The 27,043-nt window shown below is 36.1% G+C and overlaps 1 protein-coding gene across 2 annotated transcripts in view; it reads left to right on the forward strand.

The window, feature by feature from the left end:
* The window catches only part of SUZ12 (SUZ12 polycomb repressive complex 2 subunit), a 43,750-nt gene extending 20,218 nt beyond the window's left edge, over window positions 1–23,532 (forward strand). For both annotated transcript variants that reach the window (XM_032321008.1, XM_032321009.1), the window contains 11 exons: window positions 297–382; window positions 2,581–2,812; window positions 3,740–3,833; window positions 9,319–9,424; window positions 13,128–13,305; window positions 15,794–15,885; window positions 16,088–16,231; window positions 16,883–17,040; window positions 17,430–17,628; window positions 18,099–18,178; window positions 21,147–23,532. In XM_032321008.1, the coding sequence (XP_032176899.1) occupies window positions 297–382; window positions 2,581–2,812; window positions 3,740–3,833; window positions 9,319–9,424; window positions 13,128–13,305; window positions 15,794–15,885; window positions 16,088–16,231; window positions 16,883–17,040; window positions 17,430–17,628; window positions 18,099–18,178; window positions 21,147–21,492 (1,715 nt within the window). In that variant the 3' untranslated portion in view covers window positions 21,493–23,532. The remainder of the gene's footprint in view (window positions 1–296; window positions 383–2,580; window positions 2,813–3,739; window positions 3,834–9,318; window positions 9,425–13,127; window positions 13,306–15,793; window positions 15,886–16,087; window positions 16,232–16,882; window positions 17,041–17,429; window positions 17,629–18,098; window positions 18,179–21,146) is intronic.
* The last annotated feature ends 3,511 nt before the right edge of the window (window positions 23,533–27,043 follow it).

Below are 27,043 nucleotides of genomic sequence, written 5' to 3' on the forward strand. Positions count from 1 at the left end.
TTGAATCAAAAGTAATCATAGTATTATAGGAAGGTAATTATAATTGTATTGTGAAAAATTTGTTTAAATGACATAGATATAAAAATGACTTTATATATAAATATAAATATAAATGACTTTATATATAAAGGGTTTTAAAGAGTTTGCTACAAATTGGGGCAAAAAATGAGTAAACTTCTGGGAAATCTTTATTATAGGAAGTCTTTTTGTCTGAAATTCCCAGACTTCTTAGGAAAATGAGTATGGTATATATGTTTTTAAACAAAAACATTTTAAAGTATTGATTTTCTATTTAGATAAGCCATCACAAAACTCAGAAAATGAACAAAATTCTGTTACCTTGGAAGTCCTGCTTGTGAAAGTTTGCCACAAAAAAAGAAAGGTAACATATGACACAATATTGGTAGATTATGTGGAATAGTCTTTTAATTGAGTATGTTCATGCATATATATTGTGCTTTTCAGATTTTATTTATTTATTTGACAGACAGAGATCACAAGTAGGCAGAGAGGCAGGCAGAGAGAGAGGGGGAAGCAGGATCCCTGCTGAGCAGAGAGCCTGATGTGGGGCTCGATCCCAGGACCTTGGGATCATGACCTGAGCTGAAGGCAGAGGCTTAACCCACTGAGCCACCCAGGCGCCCCTATATTGTGCTTTTAAACCTTGAAAGCTTTTCTTTTTCTTTTTTTTTTTTTTTAAAGAGAGAGCTTGTGAAGGGAGTGGGGAAAGGAGAGTCCCAAGCCAACTCTGTGATATAAGCACAGAGGGCAGAGCCCAAGGTGGGGCTCAATCCCACATCCCCGAGATCACAACCTGAATTAAAACTAAGAGTCGGATGCCCAACCGACTGTGCCACTGAGGTACCCCATACCTTGAAAGCTTTTAAAGATGTTGATGGCTGAATTAAAAAAATGATAACCTTTTTTGCCAACCTCCTAGATCTTAATTTTTTTTTCTGGGCAGCTGAGGTATCTGCATTAAACTTTCTGCTATAGGAGTTTGACAGTGAAGGGAAGAAGCTATCTTTTAGCATCTTAGGACATAAAATCAGATGCTTCCCTATCACTTTGATCTCTTAACTTTTTAGCAGTTTATACCAATTGAAATTTAAATAAGGCCTGTGAGAGTTTTTCCCAAAAGGATCACCTCTTGTAACACTACTCTCAAGCAAAGAAATTCTGTTGCTAGTGTTATTGCCATTGATCTATTAATACATTGCCTCAAATTTCTGTTTATAAGGTGAAATCATTCACCACAGAAACACATGTTTGGATGGTTAAATTTTCTCAGCAACCAGTACTTTTAGTGGCCTCAAGATCTTGGGTATTTTAGGATTAGGAATGACCTGTATAGAAATTCCTGTTTTGACGTTCTTCCAAAATCTTAAGGTGACACAGGACTTGAGCACTACTAAAGCACTCATAGGGAGTGGACTAAGGTGATTAGGAGACAACAGTTTAAGTATATATTCAAAATTTCAAAGTTAAGAAAATACCATTCCTCCCTTCCATGCAATCCCCATATGCATGATAAACAGCGATGTGAACATTCTTGAAGATGCAGGCAAAAAAATGTGAATACAATTGTAGTGTCCTTTTTGTGTTTCAAAAAATAATAGATGTAAACATGTACTTAGAAGGATATATACAACCAATTGGGGCGCCTGGGTGGCTCAGTGGGTTAAGCCTCTGCCTTCGGCTCGGGTCATGATCCCAGGGTCCTGGGATCGAGCCCCGCATCGGGCTCTCTGCTCCTTGGAGAGCCTGCTTCCTCCTGTCTCTCTGCCTGCCTCTCTGCCTACTTGTCGTCTCTGTCTATCAAATAAATAAATAAAATCTTTAAAAAAAAAAAAAAAAGAAGGATATATACAACCAACTGCTAATATTAGTCATCTCTAGAGTATAGGACCGGGAGGAGGTGAGGGAAACTTAAATATTTCTCATTTTATACTCTTGTAGAGTAGAATTTCTTATTAGAATAAGAATGTATTTGGTTTTCAAAAAGAAGCTACTATCTTGTTATAAATAGTCTTTCATATCTTCCAGTTTTTCAGCTATTTAAGCATAACTCCAGTTATATAATTTCTACAGAATATTATTCATAAGATGAACAATGTTGCTCCTATTAAGCAACATTTAAATACATGGATTTAATACTTTGTAACATTGACAGTGGTGTTTTTATAATTCTTTTTTCATTTCTAATGGTCCTATCAATTATTTTGTTAAAATAGAAAATTTAAGGGAAAATATTATTAATTTATATGAGCTTAACATTTTAAGCATGGTTTTAATTCCAAATGTCTAATTTGAAACTATTTCAGATCACCATCAGCTAAGTATTTTATATACTGTATCATTATTTTCATTATATTGGAGAACCTTAGTTGTTAATATTTGGGATATAGCTGTTCCAAATTTTCTTTTTCCTTCATCACAATTTTCAGAAGTATGATTAGAATTTTAGCATGCCATTTGGTAATGATGTTTCCTATATCTGTGATTATAAGTTTTATTTTAATTCTTGTAATAATTGCATATGCATAAATAAGTATAATTTCATAATCTTTGCCTTTGCAGGATGTAAGTTGTCCAATAAGGCAAGTTCCTACAGGTAAAAAGCAGGTGCCTTTGAATCCTGATCTCAATCAAACAAAACCTGGAAATTTCCCGTCCCTTGCAGTTTCCAGTAATGAATTTGAACCTAGTAACAGCCATATGGTGAAGTCTTACTCATTGCTATTTAGAGTGACTCGTCCGGGAAGAAGAGAGTTTAATGGAATGATTAATGGAGAAACCAATGAAAATATTGGTAATTTTTATTTTAATAGTTTTTTCTTAAACTTTGCTTTCCCAAGGAAGAAAATGGTGCAGAACTGGAAGTAAATTGCATGCATTCTAAAGGCGTGAAATGACCTTTATTTGCAGATATTTTACAGTCTGATGAGATAATTAATTTTACGGTAGATTACCCTGGATTTTTAAATGGTTGGCTGTTGTGCTGTACTAGGTATTTAATCTGTAAAGTTCTCATTTTTACATGATGAAACATATTTCATGTAGTAAGAAAATACATAGTGAACACTGGATGGAGAAGACTGGTATTTCCCATTAGTCCCTCAGCAAACAAAACAATGAATTCATTCCTACCCCCAACACATGACATTTTATTGTGAAAAATTTCATATGTATATAACTGTCTAAAGAGTTTTATATAGTAAATATTTGTTTACCTACACTTATATTCTGTAATTAAGGTTTTATTGTATTTGCTTATCACATATAATTCCTCTACCCACCTGAATCTACTTTTGAGGTAATCATTCAACCAGCACATAAGTGCCCGGAATACAAAGATCATTAAAATATTCAGTCCTGTCCTCCAGAAGCTCTCAAAAGCTGACCTAGCATGCAGAGATAGATATAAATAATTGTAGCAAAATCATGAGTGGGATAATAGAGGTATATGTGAAATTCAGTGAGAGGCACTTTTGGGGAAATAATCTCTGAGTCTTGAAGTAGACTTTGACTTTGAAAAGTAACCATAAGTGAGGATTTTTTCTCCTTGCCTATTAAGGACATACACATATGGTAAAACATAAAATTGAAAAGTGTAAGTCTTAACATTATGTCACAAATTAATTGTAATTTGTACCTAATTTAGGATTAGGGACCATATCATAAACAAATACCTTTGTGTTTGAATATTTGACTCATACGAAATGTTTGTGAAATTCAGATGTCAATGAAGAACTTCCAGCCAGAAGAAAACGAAATCGTGAAGATGGGGAAAAGACATTTGTTGCACAAATGACAGTATTTGATAAAAACAGGTAATGTTGATGGACACCTGAGTCTCCCATAATGTTCTAGAAATGTTTTTATTCTGAAGGATAATATAGTGGTGTTGTTTTCTTTGCCTTTGTTTCTCTTTATTCCTTTTTTTTTCTCTAAGATTTTATTTATTTATTTGACAAAGAGAGACACAGCAAGAGAGGGAACACAAGCAGGGGAAGTGGAAGAGGGAGAAGTAGGCTTCCCACTGAGCAGGGAGCCTGACAGGGGGTTCGAGTCCAGGACCCTGGGATCATGACCTATGCCAAAGACAGACGCTTAACGACTGAGCCACCTAGGTGCCTATTTCTCTTCATTCTTAAAAATGATAAAACAAGTTTTGTAAATACTGAATTTTTCTCTTTTGTCACATAGAAAGCAGTAAACATAGACGAGTTGCTGTTTGAATGGCTCAGTTAAGATTGTTTATTAGGCATTGTCACTTCTGAGTGTCTACTCTTTGTCAGACACTGTTTTAGACAGTGAAAAGGCATCAAAATCCCTGCCTTCATGGGGCTTATTTTCTAGTGGAAGAAACACACCACCACCCAAAAATTATACCAACTCACTATTGGTGAGTGCTGTGAAGAAAAAGAATAAATGGTTGTTTTATAGAGAAAGGTAGGTCTAGGAGAAGGTAATATTTGAAAGAGACCTGAATGAAGTGGGCCCTGTGTAAATTTTGAGGTTATGTATTTACTTATAAAATTAAGGAAGAAATCAGTGTGTCATCATAATGTGGCTCTGCATTTGGCACAGGGTAGCAAAGAATACCTGAATTTGTCATCATCTCTTCAGTTTTTTTTCCACTGGAGGGTGAAGCATCTTAGTGCTAGTAAAAAAATACCTAGGAGGCAAAGGCAGCATTCTTTTTTGACAGCATCAGAGAATGAAACCTATAATGTGCTATGAGTTCTTGTTTCCAGCTGCTTGCTGGTAGTTAACACAGTTCACTGTTAGGTATAGGGGAAAGTGGCAAGTAAAGCAATTAGTACATTCCTCCTACTCTTTAAAAAAGTACTGAGTATCGCCTATTAGCCACCAAGTAAAGAAAGTTACAAGGCTTTTAATAGGAAAGCAAAGATGGCTAGGAATAATGCCATAAATGCTGGCTACTGTATTGCTGTATTGTCTTAGAATAAATCACTTAATATTACTATTCAAATATATCACTTTATATTAATCAAGATAGTGTCTTTTTAAAGTCAGAAATTTGTAGGTTAGAGATTTACATGGGAAATAATAGAAACATGTTTTAGGAAATTGTTGTTATGTCTATGGGAGAAGCAACTAGGACTTGACACTGCACTTCATTGGTGTTGGCCAGTGTTCTGTTTTAGGCAGCATGGGAATGGGTGTTGCGTTCTTTTTTAAAATTATTTCTGCCTTACACATGTATTAAGCTATTCCTTGTATGTATGAAATACTGCTTTCTATTTAATGAGTAAAGGTACCAAGTAGAAACTGTGGGAGAATTTTCCCCCAATTATTTTGAAAATTTCTAAACCATAAAAAATTCGAACAATATAGAAAAATCATTAATACCCACATACCCTCACCTAGAATTCATCAGTCATTAACATTTTATCACATTTGCTTTATTTGTGAGTGTGTATTTTATTCTTGTGCTTAACCATTTGAAAGTTAGATTGTGACACTCTACTTTATTCCTCACTCCTAAACATTTCAGTGTATGTATCTCCTAAAAACAAGGACAGTCCTTCATAACCACAATACACCTCTCATACTCAGTAACTTTAACATAACACAACAAATACTATCCCCAGTTGACCACAATAATGCTTCTTGTAGCTGTCCCACCCCTACACCAAGGGTTTCAATCTGTGGGAAGTTGCTATATCTATTCAGTCTTCTTCTGTTCGGGATAGTTCTCCAACCCTTTGTTTTCTCTTTTCTTTTTGCCTTTTGTGACACTTTTTATTGTTGTTAATTATAATTCGTATATTGCCCTTTTTTTACATTGAAGTATAGTTGACACATGATTGTCCTTTCAGGTGTACAACTTAGTGTTTCCAGCAATCCATACATTTTGCCATGCTCACCACAAGTGTAGTCACCATAGAAAGTTACTACAGTATTACTCACTATGTTCCATATGTCGTAGTTCTCATCTCTGTGACCTACTTACTTTGTAACTGGAAATTTTCACTTCCTAATCCCCTTCACCTATTTTGCTTATCCCCCACACTCCTCCCCTCTGGCAGATGCTAGTTTATTTTCTGTATTTATGAGTCTGTCTTTCTCTTCTTTTTTTTTTTTTTTTTTTTAAGATTTTATTTATGTGTCAGAGACAGAGGGAGAGAGAGCGAGCGAGCACAGGCAGAGGCAGAGGGAGAAGCAGGCTCTCTGCCGAGCAAGGAGCCTGATGTGGGACTCGATCCCAGGACCCTGGGATCATGACCTGAGCCGAAGGCAGCTGCTTAACCAACTGAGCCACCCAGGCGTCCCTTTCTCTTCATTATTATTTGTGACACTTTTTAATACAGACCTTTAGTTTTCCAAAATGTCTTATCAGTTTATGATTAAATTCAGGTTAAACATTTTGGGAAGAATACACTTGAATGGTGATGTATTCTCTGTGTACATCACAGATGCAGGTAAAATTAGGTTTGATCACTTGGTTAAGGTGGTGTGTTCACAGTATTTCATCATTGTAATGGTATCTTTTCCCTTTAAATTAATTAATACATCATCTCTGGTAATCTCACTTTCAACTGGGTAAATGTGCATTTTCTCCCCAACAACCTTCCACCCAATAGTGTAGCATCCATCAGTGATTCTTGTTTGAAAAAATTTTCCTATGGCAGTTGCCAAAATGTTAAACATTCCATCATTTCTTCCATGTTTACAGGCATTTTTTCTATAAAATAGAAGAACATTCCTCAGCTCATTTTTTATCGGTATTTTAATCAGTGTTTCTTCTTAATCAAATAACAGATGCCATTTTTATTCATTCTGCTTTAATCTTCTCATGTTGTTATTCATTTTAATGCTCAAGTTGTCCCAGACTTACTCTGGAGGAGCCCCTCTAAATAGAGCCCTATTTGACTTTTTTATTTAACTTTTATTTATTGTTTGTTTTTCCTTATTTTCTTTTTTTTTTTTTTTTTTTTTAAGATTTTATTTATTTATTTGACAGAGAGAGAAATCACAAGTAGGCGGAGAGTCAGGCAGAGAGAGAGAGAGAGAAGCAGGCTCCCACTGAGCAAAGAGCCCGATGCGGGGCTCGATCCCAGGACACTGAGATCATGACCTGAGCCGAAGGCAGCGGCTTAATCCACTGAGCCACCCAGGCGCCCCTGTTTTTCCTTATTTTCTGAATAGTAAGATGCCCCAGGCTTACATTTTCCTTCTCCTACTTCTCTGGAATTGGCCATTTCTTCAGAGTCTTGATTGATTCCTTTTTTTTTTTTTTTTTTATAAGATTCTGTTTATTTGAGAGAGCAAGCATGCATGAGTGGGAACGAGGAGAGTGTCAGATGGGGAGGAAGGGAATCTCAAGTAGGCTCTGCTCAGTGCAGAGCCAGACATGGGGTTGGGCTTGATCTCATGATCCTCAGATCATGACCTGAGCCGAAACAAGGAATCAGATGCTTAAGCCAGAAGGGCCCCCGCCTTTTTTTAAGTGGTGGGAGCCCAATAACATTAAGTAATTTCTATACCCAGCATGGGGCTTGAACTCAAAACCCCAGGATAAAGAGTTGCATGTTCTTCTGACTGAGCCAGTCAGACACTCCTAGTCTTGATTCTTTTTAATGGAGGAAAAGCATTTACAACCCAAGATCTCAGGAGTTAGATGTGTAAAAAGTTCTTTTTATAATCTCAGAGAAGTTAAAGTCTCCTTAAACAATGACTACAATTCAAAAGCCATATAGAAAAAGTATGAAATACAGAACAAAATTAAAAACTTAACTCTGAAAACAAAAGCTAAGTCAAAAATAAAATGACAAGGGAGAATTAATTTCAACTCCTACTATAGATTGATGTCTCATTTCTTTGATATAATAAGATCATACTCATTAAGAAAAATACCACAGCCTAGTAGAAGAATGAGTAAGAGATAAAATGTTTACAAAAAAGGAAAATATATCTGGTTCTTAAACATTTAAAAGATAAGACATCTGAATATAAAAGTACACTGAGATGTCATTTTTTCACTTACCAGTTTGGCAGAGATCAAAAAACTGATAAAGCACTGTTGTTGAGGCTGTGGGGAAAAAAGGGCCTCCTCATGCACTACAGGTAGGAGAGCAAACTGGATTGTAGCTATCAAATGCACAGCTGTAAAACAATATCATACAGCCATGTAAACGCATGAGGGAAGCCTCATTTCAGTTTAGAAGTATATGAGTGTACTATTACCTATACAAATACGTAGAATAACTTTTTTAAATGTTAAGTTGAATAGATGTTGAAGTAGAATAACTCCAGGCTCATAGCGTAAAGACAAATTCTTAAGTCTCAAAATCATTTGGTATTAAGGTCAGACTTAGACTACCCAGATTCAGTTGCTAGCTCTGGCTACTTTGTCATCTTAAGGCGAGCTACTTAATCTCTCTGCCTCAGTTTTGTCTTCTGAAAAGTGGAATAGTCTACTTCATAGAGTTGGGAAGATTAAATGAAACATGCGAAGTCTTTCAAATAATGCCTGGCACATAGTAAGCACTCAATAAATGTTAGTTGTTACCACCTAACAGAACTATTCCAAGACTGATGACGAGAAGCCAGATTCTTGTGACGTACAATTAATTATTAAGCATGGTTGAAGAATGATGTTTAGGTTGGTAGTGTTACCAGTGTTTAAAGGTATGAAAAAAAGTAATGCAAACTGTATATAAACACACATATATGTACACATACATTAAAACTGTACTGTGAGTATGGGCATAATTCTTTGATTCAACTGGTATTTCTTTCATTTATTCATCCATGAAATGTTTATTGAGCACCTATATGTGCCAGGTGCCCCCAGGATCTTGTAGTTACCAGAGTCATAATCATCGAGTTTATTGGTCATGAATGAAAGTCAAGAATTCTAGTTCAAATTTTTTCAATAGTCAGAAATGACAGAGGCATAATTCTTAGTGGTTACCTAAGGCAAGTATTTTAACACTGTTGTTATCCCATTTCATTAAAGTATAAAGCCTACACTCGTGCTTTATACTTAATGTTTAAAATTTAACAAGTTTTGAGAATTTAGACATATTATTATATATTAGTACATAATAAGTTATGTCTGAGTAGCTACAGTAATGAAGTAATTCTCTAGTAGTAATTACTAGTGCAAATCATTAAAATTGCTTTTGTCAGGAATGGAGAGTAGGTATATTTCAAAGTTTTGTTGGGTGTGTAAGCTAGTTTATAAATTTAATAAATGCTTTTTAGTGTAAATCTAAATATGTAGAATTTGTGTACTTACAGTAATACACAGGTTACTTTAAAGTGTATGTGTTTGTCTAACAGGCGCTTACAGCTTTTAGATGGGGAATATGAAGTAGCCATGCAGGAAATGGAAGAATGTCCAATAAGCAAGAAAAGAGCAACATGGGAGACTATTCTTGATGGGAAGGTATGGACTGCTTAGAAGGCGGAGCACGTTATAGTCATGAACTCCCATTTTTGATTGATGTTTTCTTTCCCAGATGCAAATTCATGTTGGAAATAAAGAATCCTTTGTTTTTATACTTTGAAAGATACAAATAAAGATTACCTAGTCAGAGTATTCAGTGGAAAGCGCTGAAAGTCTGGAGCCAGACTGCCAGGTTCAGATCTTCACTCCCTAGCTGTGTGGCATTCTGGCAGGTTATTTAAGCTTTTGTACCTCAGTTTTCTCATCTAGAAAACGAGGCATAGAATTGATGGATTAAATGAAATAAATATGCTTAGCACCATGCCTGGCATAAAATAAGTGCTCAATAAATGTTAACTACTGTTGTACCCGAAACCAGTACTACACTATGTGTTAGCTAACTTGAATTAAAAACAACCACCACCACCACCACCACAACAAATTGTTGTAAATCCTGTTTATAGTAACAGCAGGCAACATAACGATGACCAATAATACACTTGTCAAGAAATCTGCAGAATTGAGATGAATCAAATTTAAAGTAACTTTTTTGAGACTTGAAAGAATAAATATATTTCTTGGGTAGGCAGACGCAATAGAATAATGACGTCATTTATTTCCAAATATATTAGGTCAGTGTACTATCACAAGCAAAATCCCAGGATTTTTTTTAAGCCTTAAAATTAGTTTCAAAGGAATATTGTGGAAATATTCTAAAAACATTTACTTACCAGATAGTAGAACATACTATTAAGGTAAAAAACAAACAAACAAACAAACAAAGCCCACAAACCTTTAAATTGTATGGTACAGTGAACAGATGAGTTGGATCACTGAAACATTGTTTTAAAGTAGTTTCGTGTGCTTTTGGACTTTAGTTTCTGATAAAATTGGTATTAGATCTGTGTGGGAGACACCATTCATTGTGACAGAACTGTCACAATTACAGCCATCTGTAAATAAACTTAGACATCATAAACTGCAGAAGACTCATAAATGTAAAAGTTAGTATTATAAAACTTGGAAAAATGTAGGTGAATATTAATATAATTTAATATGAAGAAAGCTCTTACAAGTATGTTGTGAAAGTTAGCATAAAATAATGAAAGTGAATCATTTCTCCACTATAAAAATCTAAAGTTAAAAACAAATGATAGGCCAAGGAAGAAGTAACATACAAAAAGCTATTATAAATCTGTAATTTTATAAATCAATAAGAAATATAGGCAATCTAATTAGAAAAATGGTTAAAGGACAATCATGCAATTCTTAAGGCGACAAGTATAGATGACTAGCTAGCAAGCTTTTAAAGATACTCAACCTTACTAGTACTCAAAGACATGTAAAAATCAGAGGTACTACTTTACTAGTTTGACAGAAAGATTGACGGTATCTAGTTGGAGATGTGAGGACACATAATGCTTCAGTGTGAGAATAACTGGGGACAGCCTTACTGAGGGGGCAGACTGGCAACATGGATGACATTTTAATTGTATTTCTAGGCATTAGCAATTAAGCCCAGTTTCTCAATTTTGTCACAAGGTTAGGAACTGGTTAACTGAAAAGATGTAACAGATCATGTCAAAAATATTAAAGTAGTGAGAAATTGGAAATATATTAAATATAAAAAGATTGTCTTTGACAGGATTTCCATGGTATTTAGTTTTTACTGAATATTGTATATATATTCCTACTTTTTCTAAAATTAATGGTTACTTCTAGGTGATGAAATTTTAAGTTATTTTTTATGCTTATCTGTGGTGTTTGAATTTGCTGCAGGTGTTCATTATGTTTTAAATTTCTTAAAGTTTAAATTTTTATTCACAAGAAAATACAGGAGTTGTTGGGTTTTCCCAAGAAATTGAAGCACTATGATATGGGCATCCCTTTAAAGTTAAAGCATCTAGATTCGGTTCTTTTTAAAAGCTTTGTAGTATTCTTTAAAGATTATTTATTTATTTATTTATTTATTTATTTGACACAGAGAGATCACAAGTAGGCAGAGAGGCAGGCGGAGAGAGAGAGAGGGAAGCAGGCTCCCCGCTGAGCAGAGAGCCCGATGTGGGGCTCGATCTCAGGACCCTGAGATCATGACCTGAGCCGAAGGCAGCGGCTTAACCCACTGAGCCACCCAGGCGCCCCAAAAGCTTTGTAGTAGTCTTTTAAATAAATATCCCATAACTTACTAAACCAATGCAATTTTAATGGATAATTCAATTTTATTAACTTTTTTTTTTACCTTTTCACAAATGTGAATATACTAGTACATGTATCTTTATGCATTGCAATTATTTTTATGAGATAAATACCTAGATATGGAGAGACTTACTTTTTCAAAACTGGTTTATAAAAGCAAACTTCTATTTCATTACTGTCCAGAATTACAGTTTTAAGAGGATTATTTGTAATAAAGTTATAGGAGTTTAGGCTTGTATGGCAGTAAAATAAACAGGTTTCTTTCTTTCTTTCTTTCTTTCTTTCTTTTTTAAGATTTTATTGTTTATTTGAGAGAGAGCACGAGCAGAGGGGAGGGGCAAAGGGGGAAGGAGACTCCCCGCTGAGGGGGAGCCAGATGCAGGGCTTTATTCAGGGATCATGACCTGAGCTGAAGGTGGATGCTTAACTGAGCCACCTAGGCACCCCAATAAACAGCTTTCTGTGGAATAGCATGAAAGCAGTCTTCCAGAAGATTATTTGGTCTTCTATATATAAATTGAGAAGTAAAAATTAGAAGGAGAAGAGCAGCTAAGATACTGTAGTAATAAGGTAGTAAGGATCTATACTTGATGATTACATAAGAGAAACAAAAGAAAAATAGGATTCAGATGTAATTCTGAAGTTTTTAGGTTAGGGTCACTAGTAGAATGATAATGCTAGGAACAAAACTAATTATACCTGGGACGGAAAGAAAATAGATTCATATCTAAACATATTTTTAGTTCAGTTCAGGGTGACATTGATGTCACCCAAGTGGCAATGTCCAAGAGGCAGTTGAGATACACAGTTTTGGAGCTCAAGTATAAAGAATCAATTTGTGATCATCAATCTAATAAGTGTATCTTTAAGGATAGGTGAGAGATTAGGGCAGATGGCTAAATGTTAGCTAGGAATTAAGGAGACCAGAAGAGTCATCTTATAAGTGATTAGAGGTTGAGGAGGAAAGCCAAAAGAGTTCAGAGTCCCAGAACCCAAAAGGAGAAACCAGGGCAGCTGGCATTGAAGCTGAAGAAGTCAGGACAATTTCTAATTGCTGTAAAGTGTTCAGTTTACAAAAAGAAAGTAGTTGGTCATCTGACAGGTTGCACACTGGCAGGCTTTGCTTACCAACAGTTTTGTTTTAAAACCATTTTTTAGTTGATTACCAACATGTAAGAATAGGAAGATTTCCCACAAGGTCTTGGATTTCTGACTTTTTTTGAACAAATTTGAAAATCTGGTTGTACTGGGGTTCGGTTTGCACATGGCAGCAATTCATCCATTGTTGTTAAGTGGCTGCCTGTTTGGGCAACCTGAGCTCTGAGGAACTTCAGTCTGTCCTGTGCCATCTGTGTACTTTACCTGCCTGGCCATCTCTGTAGGCATTTTAGATTTTCAGATCCATGTTAATTTATCGTAATAGATATCAGGAGGGTTTTTTATTCCTATGATTTCTTTAAATTCATTATGTGGAACCTTCACTCTTTTCATATGTTTTCTTTTTTAGAGGCTGCCTCCATTTGAAACATTTTCTCAGGGACCTACATTGCAGTTCACTCTTCGTTGGACAGGAGAAACCAATGACAAATCTACAGCTCCTATTGCCAAGCCTCTTGCCACTAGAAATTCAGAGAGTCTTCATCAAGAAAACAAGCCTGGTTCAGTTAAACCTACTCAGACTATAGGTAAGAAAACACTGCTGTCAGAGTAGTGCTTTGCAGAGCCACCTGCCTGGCTAAGTTAGAGAATACGCGAAACTCTTGATCTTGGGATTTTGAGTTTGGGCCTTACATTGGGTGTAGAGATTACCAAAAGAAAGAAATAAAATAATAATAATGTTTTGCAGAGTTAGGACTTGGGTTCAGATTAATTTGCTGTTTACTCTAATAATTATTCTTTGGGAAATATCAGCAGTTCTTTATGTTTTATAACAGGTGTGTCTGGGAATTTTTTTCTTTTTTTTTAAGATTTTATTTATTTATTTGACAGAGATCACAAGTAGACAGAGAAGCAGGCAGAGAAAGAGGGAAGCAGGCTCCCTGCTGAGCAGAGAGCCCGATGCGGGACTCAATCCCAGGACCCTGAGATCATGACCTGAGCCGAAGGCAGCGGCTTAACCCACTGAGCCACCAGGCGCCCCCTGTTTGGGAATTCTTTTAAAAAAACTTTAAAAGCACGATGAAATATATAGTGTATATATAACATATATATATATACACACACACACACGTGTGTGTGTGTGTGTATGTATATATATGCGCCATATGTTATATAACACCATCTTTAGATAGCTTCATGTCAATTTAGGACAAGTTTTTCCACCAAATAAATTTCTCTCAAGCTCATGAGAAAAACAGTTGGTTTTCATACCTTTTTAGATTTTGGAACTGCAGCTATATAAATGGTTTTGTAACTGAATGCTTTATATAAATCATGTGAAGATTTGTATATGTTGTAGAACTGAATCAGTATTTCAGAGTGTTTTTACAGTTTTAGGGCTGGAAGAGGATCATCATAACTTGAATTTTACCAGGTTACATTTTGTAGGAAATTTTTAGAGGAAAAACACTTAGAAATGGAGTTAACTCTGCTGAGTTAAGGTTCGGGTGCATTGTAGTGTTTTGTCATTTTGTATCTGTCTGATAGGAACACTGCCCTCAATTAAGAGCATCTGCATGTTTTTATTTAACTTTATTTAAAGAAGACAGAAGGCTTAAGACAGCTGTCTTTGTCATTGACCACTCATGTCCACTCATTGTGTGTCTGTTACTGTGAGAGTCAAAGGGATGTAAGAAATGGCCTGTGTCAGGGCAAAGATTTCTCAAGTACATTGTGCTCTGGGCATGGCTTAAAATACTCTGTGGCCAGTCTTAATAAGTAAGTGTTTCAAAGAAACTGAGAAAAAGTTTTATACAGAATTGTACATATGAAATGGTTAGTTATGACAGAGAAAATAAAAACATTTTATTTTTAAGTCTGTAAAGAAATATACCAAAATTATTAATGGCCATTATCTTTCGGATTTGAGGTGATACTAATACAATCTTTTTTTTTTTTTTTTTTTTAAAGATTTTATTTATCTATTTGACAGAGATCACAAGTAGGCAGAGAGGCAGGCAGAGAGAGAGGAAGGGAAGCAGGCTCCCCGCTGAGTGGAGAACCCGATGTGGGGCTCGATCCCAGGACCCCGGGACCATGACCTTAGCTGAAGGCAGAGGCTTTAACCCACTGAGTCACCCAGGCACCCCTAATACAGTCATTTTTAATTTAGTTTTTGTTAAACCAACACTAAATGGATATCTGCTCACTGTTGTGCACTGAGAATATAAAGACCAATCAAAACAACCTCTGACCTCAGAGTGCTTAAACTATAGTGACTACATATAATTATTTGGAGTTTCTTTCTTTCTTTTTTATTTTTTTAAAGATTTTATTAATTTATTTGGCAGAGAGAGATCACAAGTAGGCAGAGAGGCAGGCAGAGAGAGAGGAGGAAGCAGGGTCCCTGCTGAGCAGAGAACCCAATGCGCGGGACTCAATCCCAGGACCTTGATTGAGATCATGACCTGAGCCGAAGGCAGAGGCTTAACTCATGGAGCCACCCAGGCGCCCCGGAGTTATTTTCATAATGGTTTAGAATATAAGAGGGTTTTTTGGTTTTGTTCGTTCGTTCGTTCTTTCTTTCTTTCTTTCTTTCTTTCTTTTAAGAGGCCGGTGGGGGGTGGTGCTTCTAAGAGAGAGAGACGGAGTTCTAAGGGGAAAAAGTGGCTCCTGCCAGTAACTTAAGGATGAGAACAAAAACTGTGGTTAAGTGGGGCACCTGGGTGGCTCAGTTGGTTAAGTGTCCGACTCTTGGTTTTGGCTCCAGTCATGTCATCTCAGGGTTGCGAGATCAAGCCCCACATAGGGCTCCGCACTCACTGTGGATTCTGCTTCATATTCTTTGTCCCTCTCCCTTTGCCCCTCCTGCTTGTGTGTGTGTGTGTGTGTGTGTGTGTGTGTGCGCACGCGCGCGTGCACTGTCTCTCTCAGATAAATCTTAAAAAAATTTTTTAAAAAATAGTGTTAAGTACTATAGGTAGAATTCTGTGAAAATTTTATGGTTTTATAAGATACATCATTTCACTTTTTATAGCATGTATTTGCATTAAATATAAAAGTGTATATTTTCAGCTGTTAAAGAATCATTGAATACAGACCTACAAACAAGAAAAGAAAAAGATACTTCAAGTGAAAATCGACAAAAATTAAGAATATTTTATCAGGTAAACATAGCTGGCCCTTTTTTAAGTAATCATGAGATGGCTTTCTTTTGCATGTTACATCTTTTGGCATATTTAAAAGAATGTCTCTAATTTGGTTTTCTTTTTAAATTGTTTTAACTGTTTCTAAGGGTGATGTTGAAACAATATCTTGAGATGTTTAAGTTGGAGATTTGTTGTTTTTTTGTTTTTTTGTTACTTAAAGTTCCTTTATAACAACAATACAAGACAACAGACGGAAGCAAGAGATGATCTACATTGCCCGTGGTGTACTCTGAACTGCCGCAAACTTTATAGTTTACTCAAGCATCTGAAACTCTGCCACAGCAGATTTATCTTCAATTATGTTGTAAGTAACTTTTTTTGTTCTTTTTACCAATAATATATAAGACAGTCTGACTTTCAAAGACTGCGCTTCTTGGGGTGGCTCAGGTGGTTAAGCATCTGCCTTTGGCTTAGGTTGTGATCCCAGGGTTTTCTCCCTGGGATCAAGCCATGTCAGGCTTCCTGCTTCTCCTTCAGGCTCCCCATCCCCCACGTTCTTTCTCTCAGTCTCTCTCTCAAAAAAATCCTTTTAAAAATAAAAATAATAAGTTGTGCTTCTACACAAAATGCCAAATCTTTGCATTTGGTAGATTGCTATATGCATGAATTACAGTGATCAGCTTACATATATTTGCATAGTGCACTATATTGACTTATATAATCCTCACATTGGCTCTTTGAATTAAGTGGTGATTTCTTTATTCTTACTCAAACAAGAAATAATTTGTACAAAGTTACCAAGCCAGTAATTATCACAACCAGGATTTTAACACAAATCTTCTTGGCTCCAGGTCTTCTGACTTCCCTTTCACCATTCTCATGTGTGGCTCATTTTAGTTTTCAAAACATTAAGAGCTACAGGTACTTTTTAATTAACGAAATTAGAGTGATAGATACTTAGGGTAGGGATAATTAATATTTCCTTATTCTCAGCATCTTGGCATTCTTGTTACAGTATCATCCGAAAGGTGCTAGGATAGATGTTTCTATCAACGAGTGTTATGATGGCTCCTATGCCGGAAATCCTCAGGATATTCATCGCCAGCCTGGATTTGCTTTTAGTCGCAATGGACCAGTAAAGAGAACACCTATCACACATATTCTTGTGTGTAGGTAGGTAAAAACATCATACAACAAAACTTACTCTCTGACTTCTACTGGTGATGGAGACAAAGGAGAGCCAGACAGGGCTACTGTTTAGGGTGGGACTCATTATTTCAGATTATTAGCTAAGTGTCTGGGTGGTATACTGTTTTATAACTCTCTCCAGCCCCTGTAGCGATTTTCTCACTTCCTCCTTAGAACTTTTTCCTGTGTCTTAAATGTTAATGTCACTACTGCTACAGTGCTTAGAGGGATTAAAGAATTCTCCCAGTGGAAGTTACTATGTGCATGCCTAGGAAGGAACCTGTACCAGAGGAATGTACTCTATTTGAGAGGTGTGAAATAGAAAGAATCCTATCCCTGTCACTTAGTGTTACATCAACATTTCTTTTCATCAGACCAAAACGAACAAAAGCAAGTATGTCTGAATTTCTTGAATCTGAAGACGGAGAAGTGGAACAGCAGCGAACGTATAGTAGTGGACACAATCGTCTCTATTTCCATAGTGATACTTGTTTACCTCTCCGTCCACAAGAAATGGAAGTAGATAGTGAAGATGAAAAAGATCCTGAATGGCTAAGAGAAAAAACCATTACAGTGAGTATTACTATTATCACCACTGACCGTAATTTTAGAATCTTATGATGAAGTAATTCATGTTTAAAAACTATTAGTTGTTTAATATGAATTAAACTCTTAACTTAGTGTGAAGGACTCCTTTCTAAATGAAGGAATTTAGGAATCCACAATTTTTGTAATTGTGTCATTTGAATAGTTAGCAACTGAAGGACATACAGCTTTTCTTCTTGTGATTTTGTATCGTGTTTTGGTTTTTTTGAAGTAGGTAACTTATTTATAACTTAGGGTTTCCCTTTAAAATTACTACTTGAATAAAAGTTTTATTTAACAAATGTTGCCACTTTGTTGTATAAATAAGATGATATTATTAGTTACAAAAATTGTTTTTGATTGTCTCATAATTTTTTTAGAAATACCAATTTTGTTTTTTCTGTATTTAATAGGTATTTTTTCCTTCTTTTTCTTTTTTTTTTTTCCCTTCTTTTTAGCAAATTGAGGAATTTTCTGATGTTAATGAAGGAGAGAAAGAAGTGATGAAACTGTGGAATCTCCATGTCATGAAACATGGGTAGGGTATTTCTAAATTTAAATATTCCATTTCCTTTATGTTCCTCTTGCTGCTTCCATTCTGTAAATCTATGTTTGAGACTTATTTAAAATTCCACTGGCTTGGGGACGCCAGGGTGGCTCAATTGGTTATGTATCCACCTCTTGATTTCTGCTAAGGTCATCATCTCAGGGTCGGGCAGTTGGTCCTGTATTGGACTTTGCCCTCAGTTTGAAGCCTGCTTTAGAATCTCCGTTTCCCCTCTCCTCACACAAAAAAATAGTAAGAAAATTCCATTAGCTTACATACAGTGTGCCCTAAATCTTATCCTAATTCAAAGTATTATAACTGCAGAAAGAAAAATGGTTTTGTGTTTAAGAAAGGCGTTAGCTCTGGGGCGCCTGGGTGGCTCAGTGGGTTAAGCCGCTGCCTTCGGCTCGGGTCATGATCTCAGGGTCCTGGGATCGAGTCCCACATCGGGCTCTCTGCTCAGCAGGGAGCCTGCTTCCTCCTCTCTCTCTCTGCCTGCCTCTCTGCCTACTGTGATCTCTCTATGTCAAATAAATAAATAAAATCTTTAAAAAATAATAATAATAATAAAAAATAAAATAAAATTTAAAAAAATAAAAAAAAAAGAAAGGCGTTAGCTCTAATAGCAGTTCTCATTTTCAGTATGTCACCCCCCCTTTTTTTTAATAAGAATGTCCAATAGACATTTTTTTTTTTTTAAGATTTATTCACTTGATAGACAGAGAGATCACAAGTAGGCAGAGAGGCAGGCAGAGAGTGGGAAGCAGGCTCATCGCTGAGCAGAGAACCTGATACGGGGCTCGATCCCAGGACCCTGAGATCATGACCTGAGCCGAAGGCAAAGGCTTAACCTACTGAGCCACCCAGGTGCCCCAGTATGTCCCCTTTTTTTAATGACCCAATTTTCATTTATTTTATTGCCACGGATTAAAAAAAAATTAGGTCTCTTGGTACATACCTGGAAATGCTGAAGATTGGTTATCACACTGTTAGTATAGTTTTTTAATATTGCTTAATTCTGGAGAATAAAATATAAATAGCTTTTCTGATTTCTTACTACCATTGCATAGAGGTCAGGATAGAACAGTACTTATTTCTTGTGCCATTGTGGCTAAAAGTATCTTCCAAAGTGTTATTTTTCCTGCAGATTTACCTCCTTCCCAGTGTGTGAACTATTTGCCTTTCAATACATTTATGTTTCTTCTGTACCTTCATTATTATTATTAGATCCTCATTTAAGGTTTTCTTCTATAGCGTGAACAGCCAAAATGTTTTTATTTATAATGAAGTAAATGGTAAGGAGCACTTCTGTTTCTTTACTCTTAAGGAGTAAAGAGGAACTGGTGCATAAATTCCAGCCCAGATGTCTGGGGTGCATGGGCCATAGCCTTTTTTTGTACACTGCCTTAAGCTAAGAATAGTCTTCGCATCTTTAGTGGGTTGGAGAAAAAAAAGAGGAAGACAACAGATCGCATATAGCTTGTAAAACCTAAAATGTTTTCTTATCTAGCCTTTTAGAGAAAATGTTTGTTTGGTCCCTGGTGTAGTCATTCAAACTCAGTCATGAGTAATTTCTGTATTTTGAAACTTAGGTTAAGTCTGTTTTTTTCTTTTGTCCTGATAGGTCAGTTTCAAGATGGAATTTTAGTCCTACTATTACTTTATTGGGTTCCATTTTCATTCCTTGATCTAACTCTGGTAGCATAACAACTGTTGGGGTTCATGCTCTACTAGCATTGTAAAGTAGCTAGTATCATTGGGTATTTTTACCTGTTGGGTAAACTTTGGATTTTAAAATATCTGCAGGCAGGCCTTACAGACTTTGTTAGACACTGAGTTTCAGTGGATAACTGAGCAGCCTTTCTCCTATTTGGTTTGATTTTATTATTTTCAAATTTTATTCATTGTGGGTGCCCCTTCCTTGCTTTCTATCAACACAGCCACACTGTTAACCACATTCAGTGTGGCTATTTTTCTCTTGTTTTATTGAAAAATAATTGGTATACATCACTGTAAGTTTAAGACATACTGTGTGATGGTTTGATTTATATTTATTGTGAAGTGATTACAATAGATTGAGCTAACATCCCTCTTATATAGATACAATAAAAAGAAAAAAAAGAAGGAAAAAATCATTTTCTCCTTTTGTTGAGAATTCGTAGTATTTACTCTTTTAACAACTTTCCTGTTACAACAGTGTTGTCATCATGTTGTACATTATATGCCTAGTACTTGAGCCTTTGCGTATTTGAACACGTCCCTTAATCTCTCCTCCTCCCACTTCCTGCCTTTGGTACCCACAAGTTTAATCTCTTTTTCTATGAGTTTTGTTACTGTTTTCAGATTTAATTTGGGTTTTTTTAGTAATCTCTATACCCATCATGGCACTCAAACTCATGACCCAGAGATCAAGAGTTACATACTCTACCAACCAAACCAGCCAGGCACCTCTGTTTTTTTAGATTCCACATATAAGTGAGATCATACGTTGTTTGTCCTTCTGTCTTGCTTAGCGTAATGCTTTCACAGTCCATCCATGTTGTTACAAATGTGGCATCTTCATTTCTTTAAAGGTTTTCCATGAAGTGAAAAATGTAGAGAAATAACTTCTTCTGAACTAGGAAAGTATGTCAAGGTCAAGAGAGAAACTAAAGGGGATAGTTGGTGTGTATGTAGAGAGTTAAGGAAAGTGGTGGCAAGAGAAAAATCCTCTGTACTTTTAATACTGTCGTATATGCTGTTTCATTAGGACAAACAAATGACATCTTTTGAATTTCTGGTTAAATTAAATCGCTTTAAATTTTTTAAAATGGTAAGTCCATTCAGGTCATTGAATCTCAGATTCACTGTAGTTTTACTAATTGTTAAATCATCACTTACTGGTCTATCAGTTACCATGTTGCATTTGACAAAAATGCTTTATATCACTGTTGATGTTTGTGTTATTTTTATTGAATAGGTTTATTGCTGACAATCAAATGAATCATGCCTGTATGCTGTTTGTAGAAAACTATGGACAGAAAATAATTAAGAAGAATTTATGTCGAAACTTCATGCTTCATCTAGTCAGCATGCATGACTTTAATCTTATTAGCATAATGTCAATAGATAAAGCTGTTACCAAGCTCCGTGAAATGCAGCAAAAATTAGAAAAAGGAGAATCTGCTCCCCCTGCAAATGAAGAAATCACTGAAGAACAAAATGGGACAGCAAATGGATTTAGTGAAATTAACTCAAAAGAGAAAGCTTTGGAAGCAGATGGTGTCTCAGGGGTTTCAAAACAGAGCAAAAAACAAAAACTCTGAAAAGAAAAAACCTAACCCCGTGTTATGGACAAACACTGAAATTGCATTCTAGGGAATTCAGCCTCTAGGAAGAGTTTTGTTTTCGTTTGTAATCATAGGTTTCAAACAGGCACTGTTAGATGAAGTAAATGATTTCAACAAGGGTATTTGTGTCAGGGCTCGACTTCACTTTGTCATGCAGCATTACATGGATGTCCATTTCATTGATGTCATTACAACACTCTAGTTGGAGCATGAAAAGCAATAGTTGAAAGAAAGTATTTTTAACTTCAGCAATTGTCTTATGAAATATATTGAATTGATAATCTAGAAATTATTTCATATATTTAAATTATAATGGTTTTAGCATTTGTGACTGGCCATTTTTCTACTTCATAATTGTGAAGACTTTTTTGGGGAGGGAAAATTAGAGTGTGATTCCTTTTTAGAAATTGAAGATTTTTTTGAAATTATGTTGCATTATTATTGCAATCAAACCTTGATCCTTGATTTTGAAATCATTTATCAATTTGGAATGAGAAATTACAACATAAGATCCTTCTTTATAGAAGTTTTACAATTTTAAAATAGCACTTCTTCATCTTATGCCTGTTTGAGAAAATGTCAATTTTTCACATTGTTGACCGTGAAATGTCATGTTGGCTTAAAAGGTTACTGACCATTTTGTTTTTATGTGGATACTTTTACTGCATTGCTCACCCAGTATGTTTTTTTAAACTTGAAAAAATATTGCTGTTTTGGGTTTGTTTTTTGTTTTTGTTTTTGTTTTTAACTTTTCGATATGGTAATCACATTGAAAAATTCAGCTGTCCATATCTTTTCATTATAAACCAAGGGAAGAATGAGTTTGGGATTTTTAAGATGCCACTTTCGAGGAAGGAAATGTTCTATAAAAATGAATCGGAAAATCTATAACTTGTTTTTTTCTTTGCAAGGGATGTCTTTGTAATGTATTTCATGATTAGAATATCCAATACAGATAAGCTGACTTGAATTGTTGTGAGCAGTTTTGCCCTGTGATATATGTGTTTTTATGCACATATTTGCAGTTGGATTTTCTCCAACAGAAAGTGGTTTCACTACTGGCACATTAACAAGCACCAATAGATTTTTATTCCAACTCCAAGCACTGTGGTTGAGTAACATCACCTCAATTTTTTATTATCCTTAAAGATAATTGCATTTTCATATTCTTTATTTATAAAGGATCAATGCTGCTGTAAATACAGGTATTTTTAATTTTTTAATTTCATTCCACCACCATCAGATGCAGTTCCCTATTTTGTTTAATGAAGGGATATATAAGCTTTCTAATGGTGTCTTCAGAAATTTATAAAATGTAAATACTGATTTGATTGGTCTTTTAAGATGTGTTTAACTGTGAGGCTATTTAACTAATAGTGTGGGTGTGATTTGTCATCCAGTATTAAGTTCTTAGTCATTGATTTTTGTGTTAAGAAAAATAGGAAAGAGGGAAACTGCAGCTTTCATTACAGACTCCTTGATTGGTAAGCTCTCTCAATGATGAGTTACAGTAAACTCTGATCATGCCTCTGGATAGTGAATCTCGAGCATTTCTCTCGGGCTTTAATTTGCTAAAGCTGTGCACATATGTAAAAAAAAAAAAATAGATTATTTTAGGGGAGATGTAGGTGTAGAATTATTGCTTATGTCATTTCTTAAGCAGTTATGCTCTTAATGCTTAAAAGAAGGCTAGCATTGTTTGCACAAAAAGTTGGTGAGTCCCTCCCCCAAATAGTAATGAAATTACTTCTGTTGAGTAAACTTTTTATGTCATCTTATAATAAAAGCTGAAAAAATCCCTTTGTTTCTATTTATAAAAAAAAAATGCTTTTCTATATGTACCCTTGGTAAGAGATTTTGAAGAAATCATGTAAGATGATAAAGCATTTGAATGGTACAGTAGATGTAAAAAAAAATTCAGTTTAAAAGAACGTTTGTTTTTACATTAAATGTTTATTTGAAATCAAATGATTTTGTACATAAAGTTCAATAATATAAAAGCTGTATTCTGTTTTGGTTTTGGTTTTGATTATTATGCATTGTTAATGTGTGTACTAAAATTTTCATTTGGCTAGGATAATAAGGATCCAGAAAAAGTACACCCAACAGTCAGAGTTAATAAATTAAGGGGGAAAAAACGAACCCAGTGCAAAAATCCCACTTTTAGTTCTAGTAACATCCGTTGCAAATGGCATGTTATTTATCAAAAAACATTTTTATAAGTTCAGAGTAATGTCAGTGTTAGTTAACCTGATAGTTAACAGCTATCCATCTTTGGTTGTGAGTTTTTTCTTTTCAATGAAAAATAATTTATCTTGGCCTTTCAGAAAGCTCATAGACTGGGATACAAATGAGAATTATAAAGTAAAGTGATACAAAGTTATCTACAACATTCTGTGAGGTTAGTAGTCATTGATGTTAACTCTGGAAGAGTTAGGGGAAGCTTTACAGAGGAGCTGACAGGTGAGTTCTTCTTGCTTTATTTACCAGTCACCTGTACACATGCTACTCTGTGTTCTTTGACTTGAGTGCCTCTCTGTGCTTCCAGTGCTCGTTCTAGAGGTTTCTTCTGAGCAGTTGCTTTCTCATTACATTGCAAGGTCCATCTCACTAACGTTTGTACTGCTGAATGGTTTTAGGTGCTCAGATACGTGGTGACCTGAACGGAGGGTTTTACAAGCTGTGCTGAGTTTGGATTCCAGGCAATAGGAGGTATTTGGAGATTTACAGCACAGATAGGACACAAACCAACCTGTGTTTTTTGTGGGCCATGGCTCTAAGAACTGGGGAGAGGAGAGGCTCTACAGAGGAAGAAGCCACCATTCAGAGGCTATTGTAGTAGTAGGCCAGGTGAACTCTCCAACTAATAGAACACTACTTGTCCTGAAGTAAATGCCTGAAGTCCTCGGTCAGTGCAATTGCAGGACAGAGGAGTGACGAAGCCAGGAAGGTTTCAGAAAGAAAGGAAGCAGCAGTCTTCCTGCTGCACAGAAAGAGTTATGACGGCAGTTTCAGGGTAGTGATGGGATAAGGACACCGGTTTAAAGTATCTAGTGCATGGGAAATGAGGTGGAGAGGCTTCACACAGGAAGAGTGTATGAAAATGGGGTCATACCAAGACAGGCCAAGTTAAGAATTTGGGGGAGAGTGGATGGGAGGGTTCCATGTTTGCAGAACACAGAAACCAAAAAGTTATCAGAAAAAGGAAGGAATGAGCAAGAACACAGATGGTTTCGGCTTGCTGTCAATAGGAAGTGGTTTCACTACTTGGCCTATTAACAAGCACTCAAGACCCTTCTGGTGGCAAAATGGTACACTGTTGAGAGAGCAGTCTGGTAGTTTCTATTAAATCACAATGTAGGATGCCTGGGTGGCTCAGTCAGTTAAGTGTCTGCCTTTGGCTCAGATGTTGGGTCCTGGGACTGAGCCCCACATCAGGCTCCCTGCTCAGCAAGGAGACTGCTCCTCTCTCTCCCTCTGTGATCTCTCTTGCTCTCACTCTCAAAAATCTTTGAAAAAGATTTAAAAAAAAAAAGTGCCTTCAGCCTTTGCTCTAACAATTCCATCTTTAGGTAGTTCTACAAGTAAACTAGAACACATGTAAAGTGATAAATTGTCACCACTGTTGAAAACAGACGACACAAGTCATCAGTAGGGAACTGGGTATATCATATGATCCATGTAAATGGGATATATGCAGCAATAAAAAAGGATAAAGAAGTGTTTTATTTTTGTGTGTGTGAACCAATGTGGAACAAATGCCAAGATAAAAGGTACAGAACAGTTCCTAGTGTGCTTCAAATTTTTAACTGAAAAATTAGTATGTGCCCATATTTGCTTTGGTTATAAAAGGATATCTAAAGGATAAACTGCTTTTAGGGAAGATAATCTGGAGAAAACAGGAGAGGCAGGCTTTTCATTGCGATTTTTGAGACATTGCTATTTACTACCTTTTTTTTTTTAATTTTATAGTTCTTAAATTTAAAAATGAAACCAGAAAATTTTAGAAAAGGGAGTTCAAGAAAGATGATGTTTGTACTGGGAAAAAGGCAGAAGGGCTAAGTGTCTAGCACAGAACTTGGAACATGGTAAATTTCTAGTAAGTAAAACAGGAAGTTCATTGTGAATGTTTCTAAAAATTCGATTTGTATTTTGTTAAAGTAACATAAATAGTAGGTCACTCCTAGAAAAGTGGAAATATATGAGGTTCTGTTAACCATGCCAAGTACCATATTAAAGCAGAGATCTTAGCATTAACGGTTCTTGGGTTGTTGTAAGAATTTAAGTACATGCATGCGCTCTAGTGTTCTCAGTGTGTACTCTATGCATTGAGCCTCTGCCTTCAGCTCAGGTCATGATCTCAGGGTCCTGGGCTTGAGTCCTGCATCAGGCTCTCTGCTCAGCAGGGAGCCTGCTTCCCCATCCGATCGATGCCTGCCTCTCTGCCTACTTGTGATCTCTGTCAAATAAATAAAATCTTTTAAAAAAATGTCACATGGGATCACTCTATAAAGCTGGTTCTAGGGAGCAGGGTTGATACCTCCTGGACTAGGGTATTTTATCTATTTTCCCATTTTGATTACCGTCCTATCCACATGGCAAAGCTTCGTTCAACCAAGGGCCACACACAGGTGCACCGTCACATTTGTGTCTAAGCTACTCTATCCTTTTTCAGCACCCAAAGAGCTTCTATCTGCCCTTCTAGCATGTGGCCACAAGCAGCCATTCCTTCACTCACCTATTAAATGTACGCCAACACTTGTCACCAGCACTGGAAACGACAGATTGAAGAAGACTCAGAACCTGTTCTAAGAATTCTCCCAGGGTCTCATGGGTCGAAACCAGAGTTATTTACTTCTTCCTTCTGTCCCTATAAATATCTATTTCTTTAGTAGATTCATTGCTTATAAATGCAAAGAAAGGGTGAAGTTACAAAGGCAACAGAAGAAAAGCTCTTTATCTTCTGACTTAAACTATGAGTCACGGAGTAAATTACCCAGCTATAGCAGGGATCCAATAAAGCTTAGCTCCTTTCTTCTTCACAATCCAACTAAGATTTTCTTTTGAGTGGACTCTGTCTGTAGTATCCCTATTTCGCTTATCTGGGGGGTTGGTTCTTCTGTGAAGCTTCGTAGTAGGACCAGGGTTACCATGTAATTAGGCTTATGGAGACTTATTCATAATTACTTACTGAGCACTTACTATGGCCTTTGCCTCCGCTAGGCATGATTATACAAAGATGAATAAGACAGATGTTGTTCCTGTCCTCGTGAATCTTAAGTTCCAGAGAGGGGCACATTCAACTATCTTTTGATAAACCACTTTCCAAAGTATCTAATATCAAAGCAGCGTCCTGGGGGATAAAGGCTAGTGTGGACACTACCCTTGGTGCGGGAGAGCTGAGTGGATAGGCTTGGATTTGAACGCCAACTGTGCAGCTTTTGCAGCTTCAAAATGCAGAAAGTTACTTAAATGCGTGGAGTTGGTTTCCTCATCCGTAAAATGAGATAAAAACGCCTCCTTCCAA

Source organism: Mustela erminea, chromosome 18 (genome assembly GCF_009829155.1).
Source record: "Mustela erminea isolate mMusErm1 chromosome 18, mMusErm1.Pri, whole genome shotgun sequence".
NCBI lineage: Eukaryota > Metazoa > Chordata > Mammalia > Carnivora > Mustelidae > Mustela > Mustela erminea.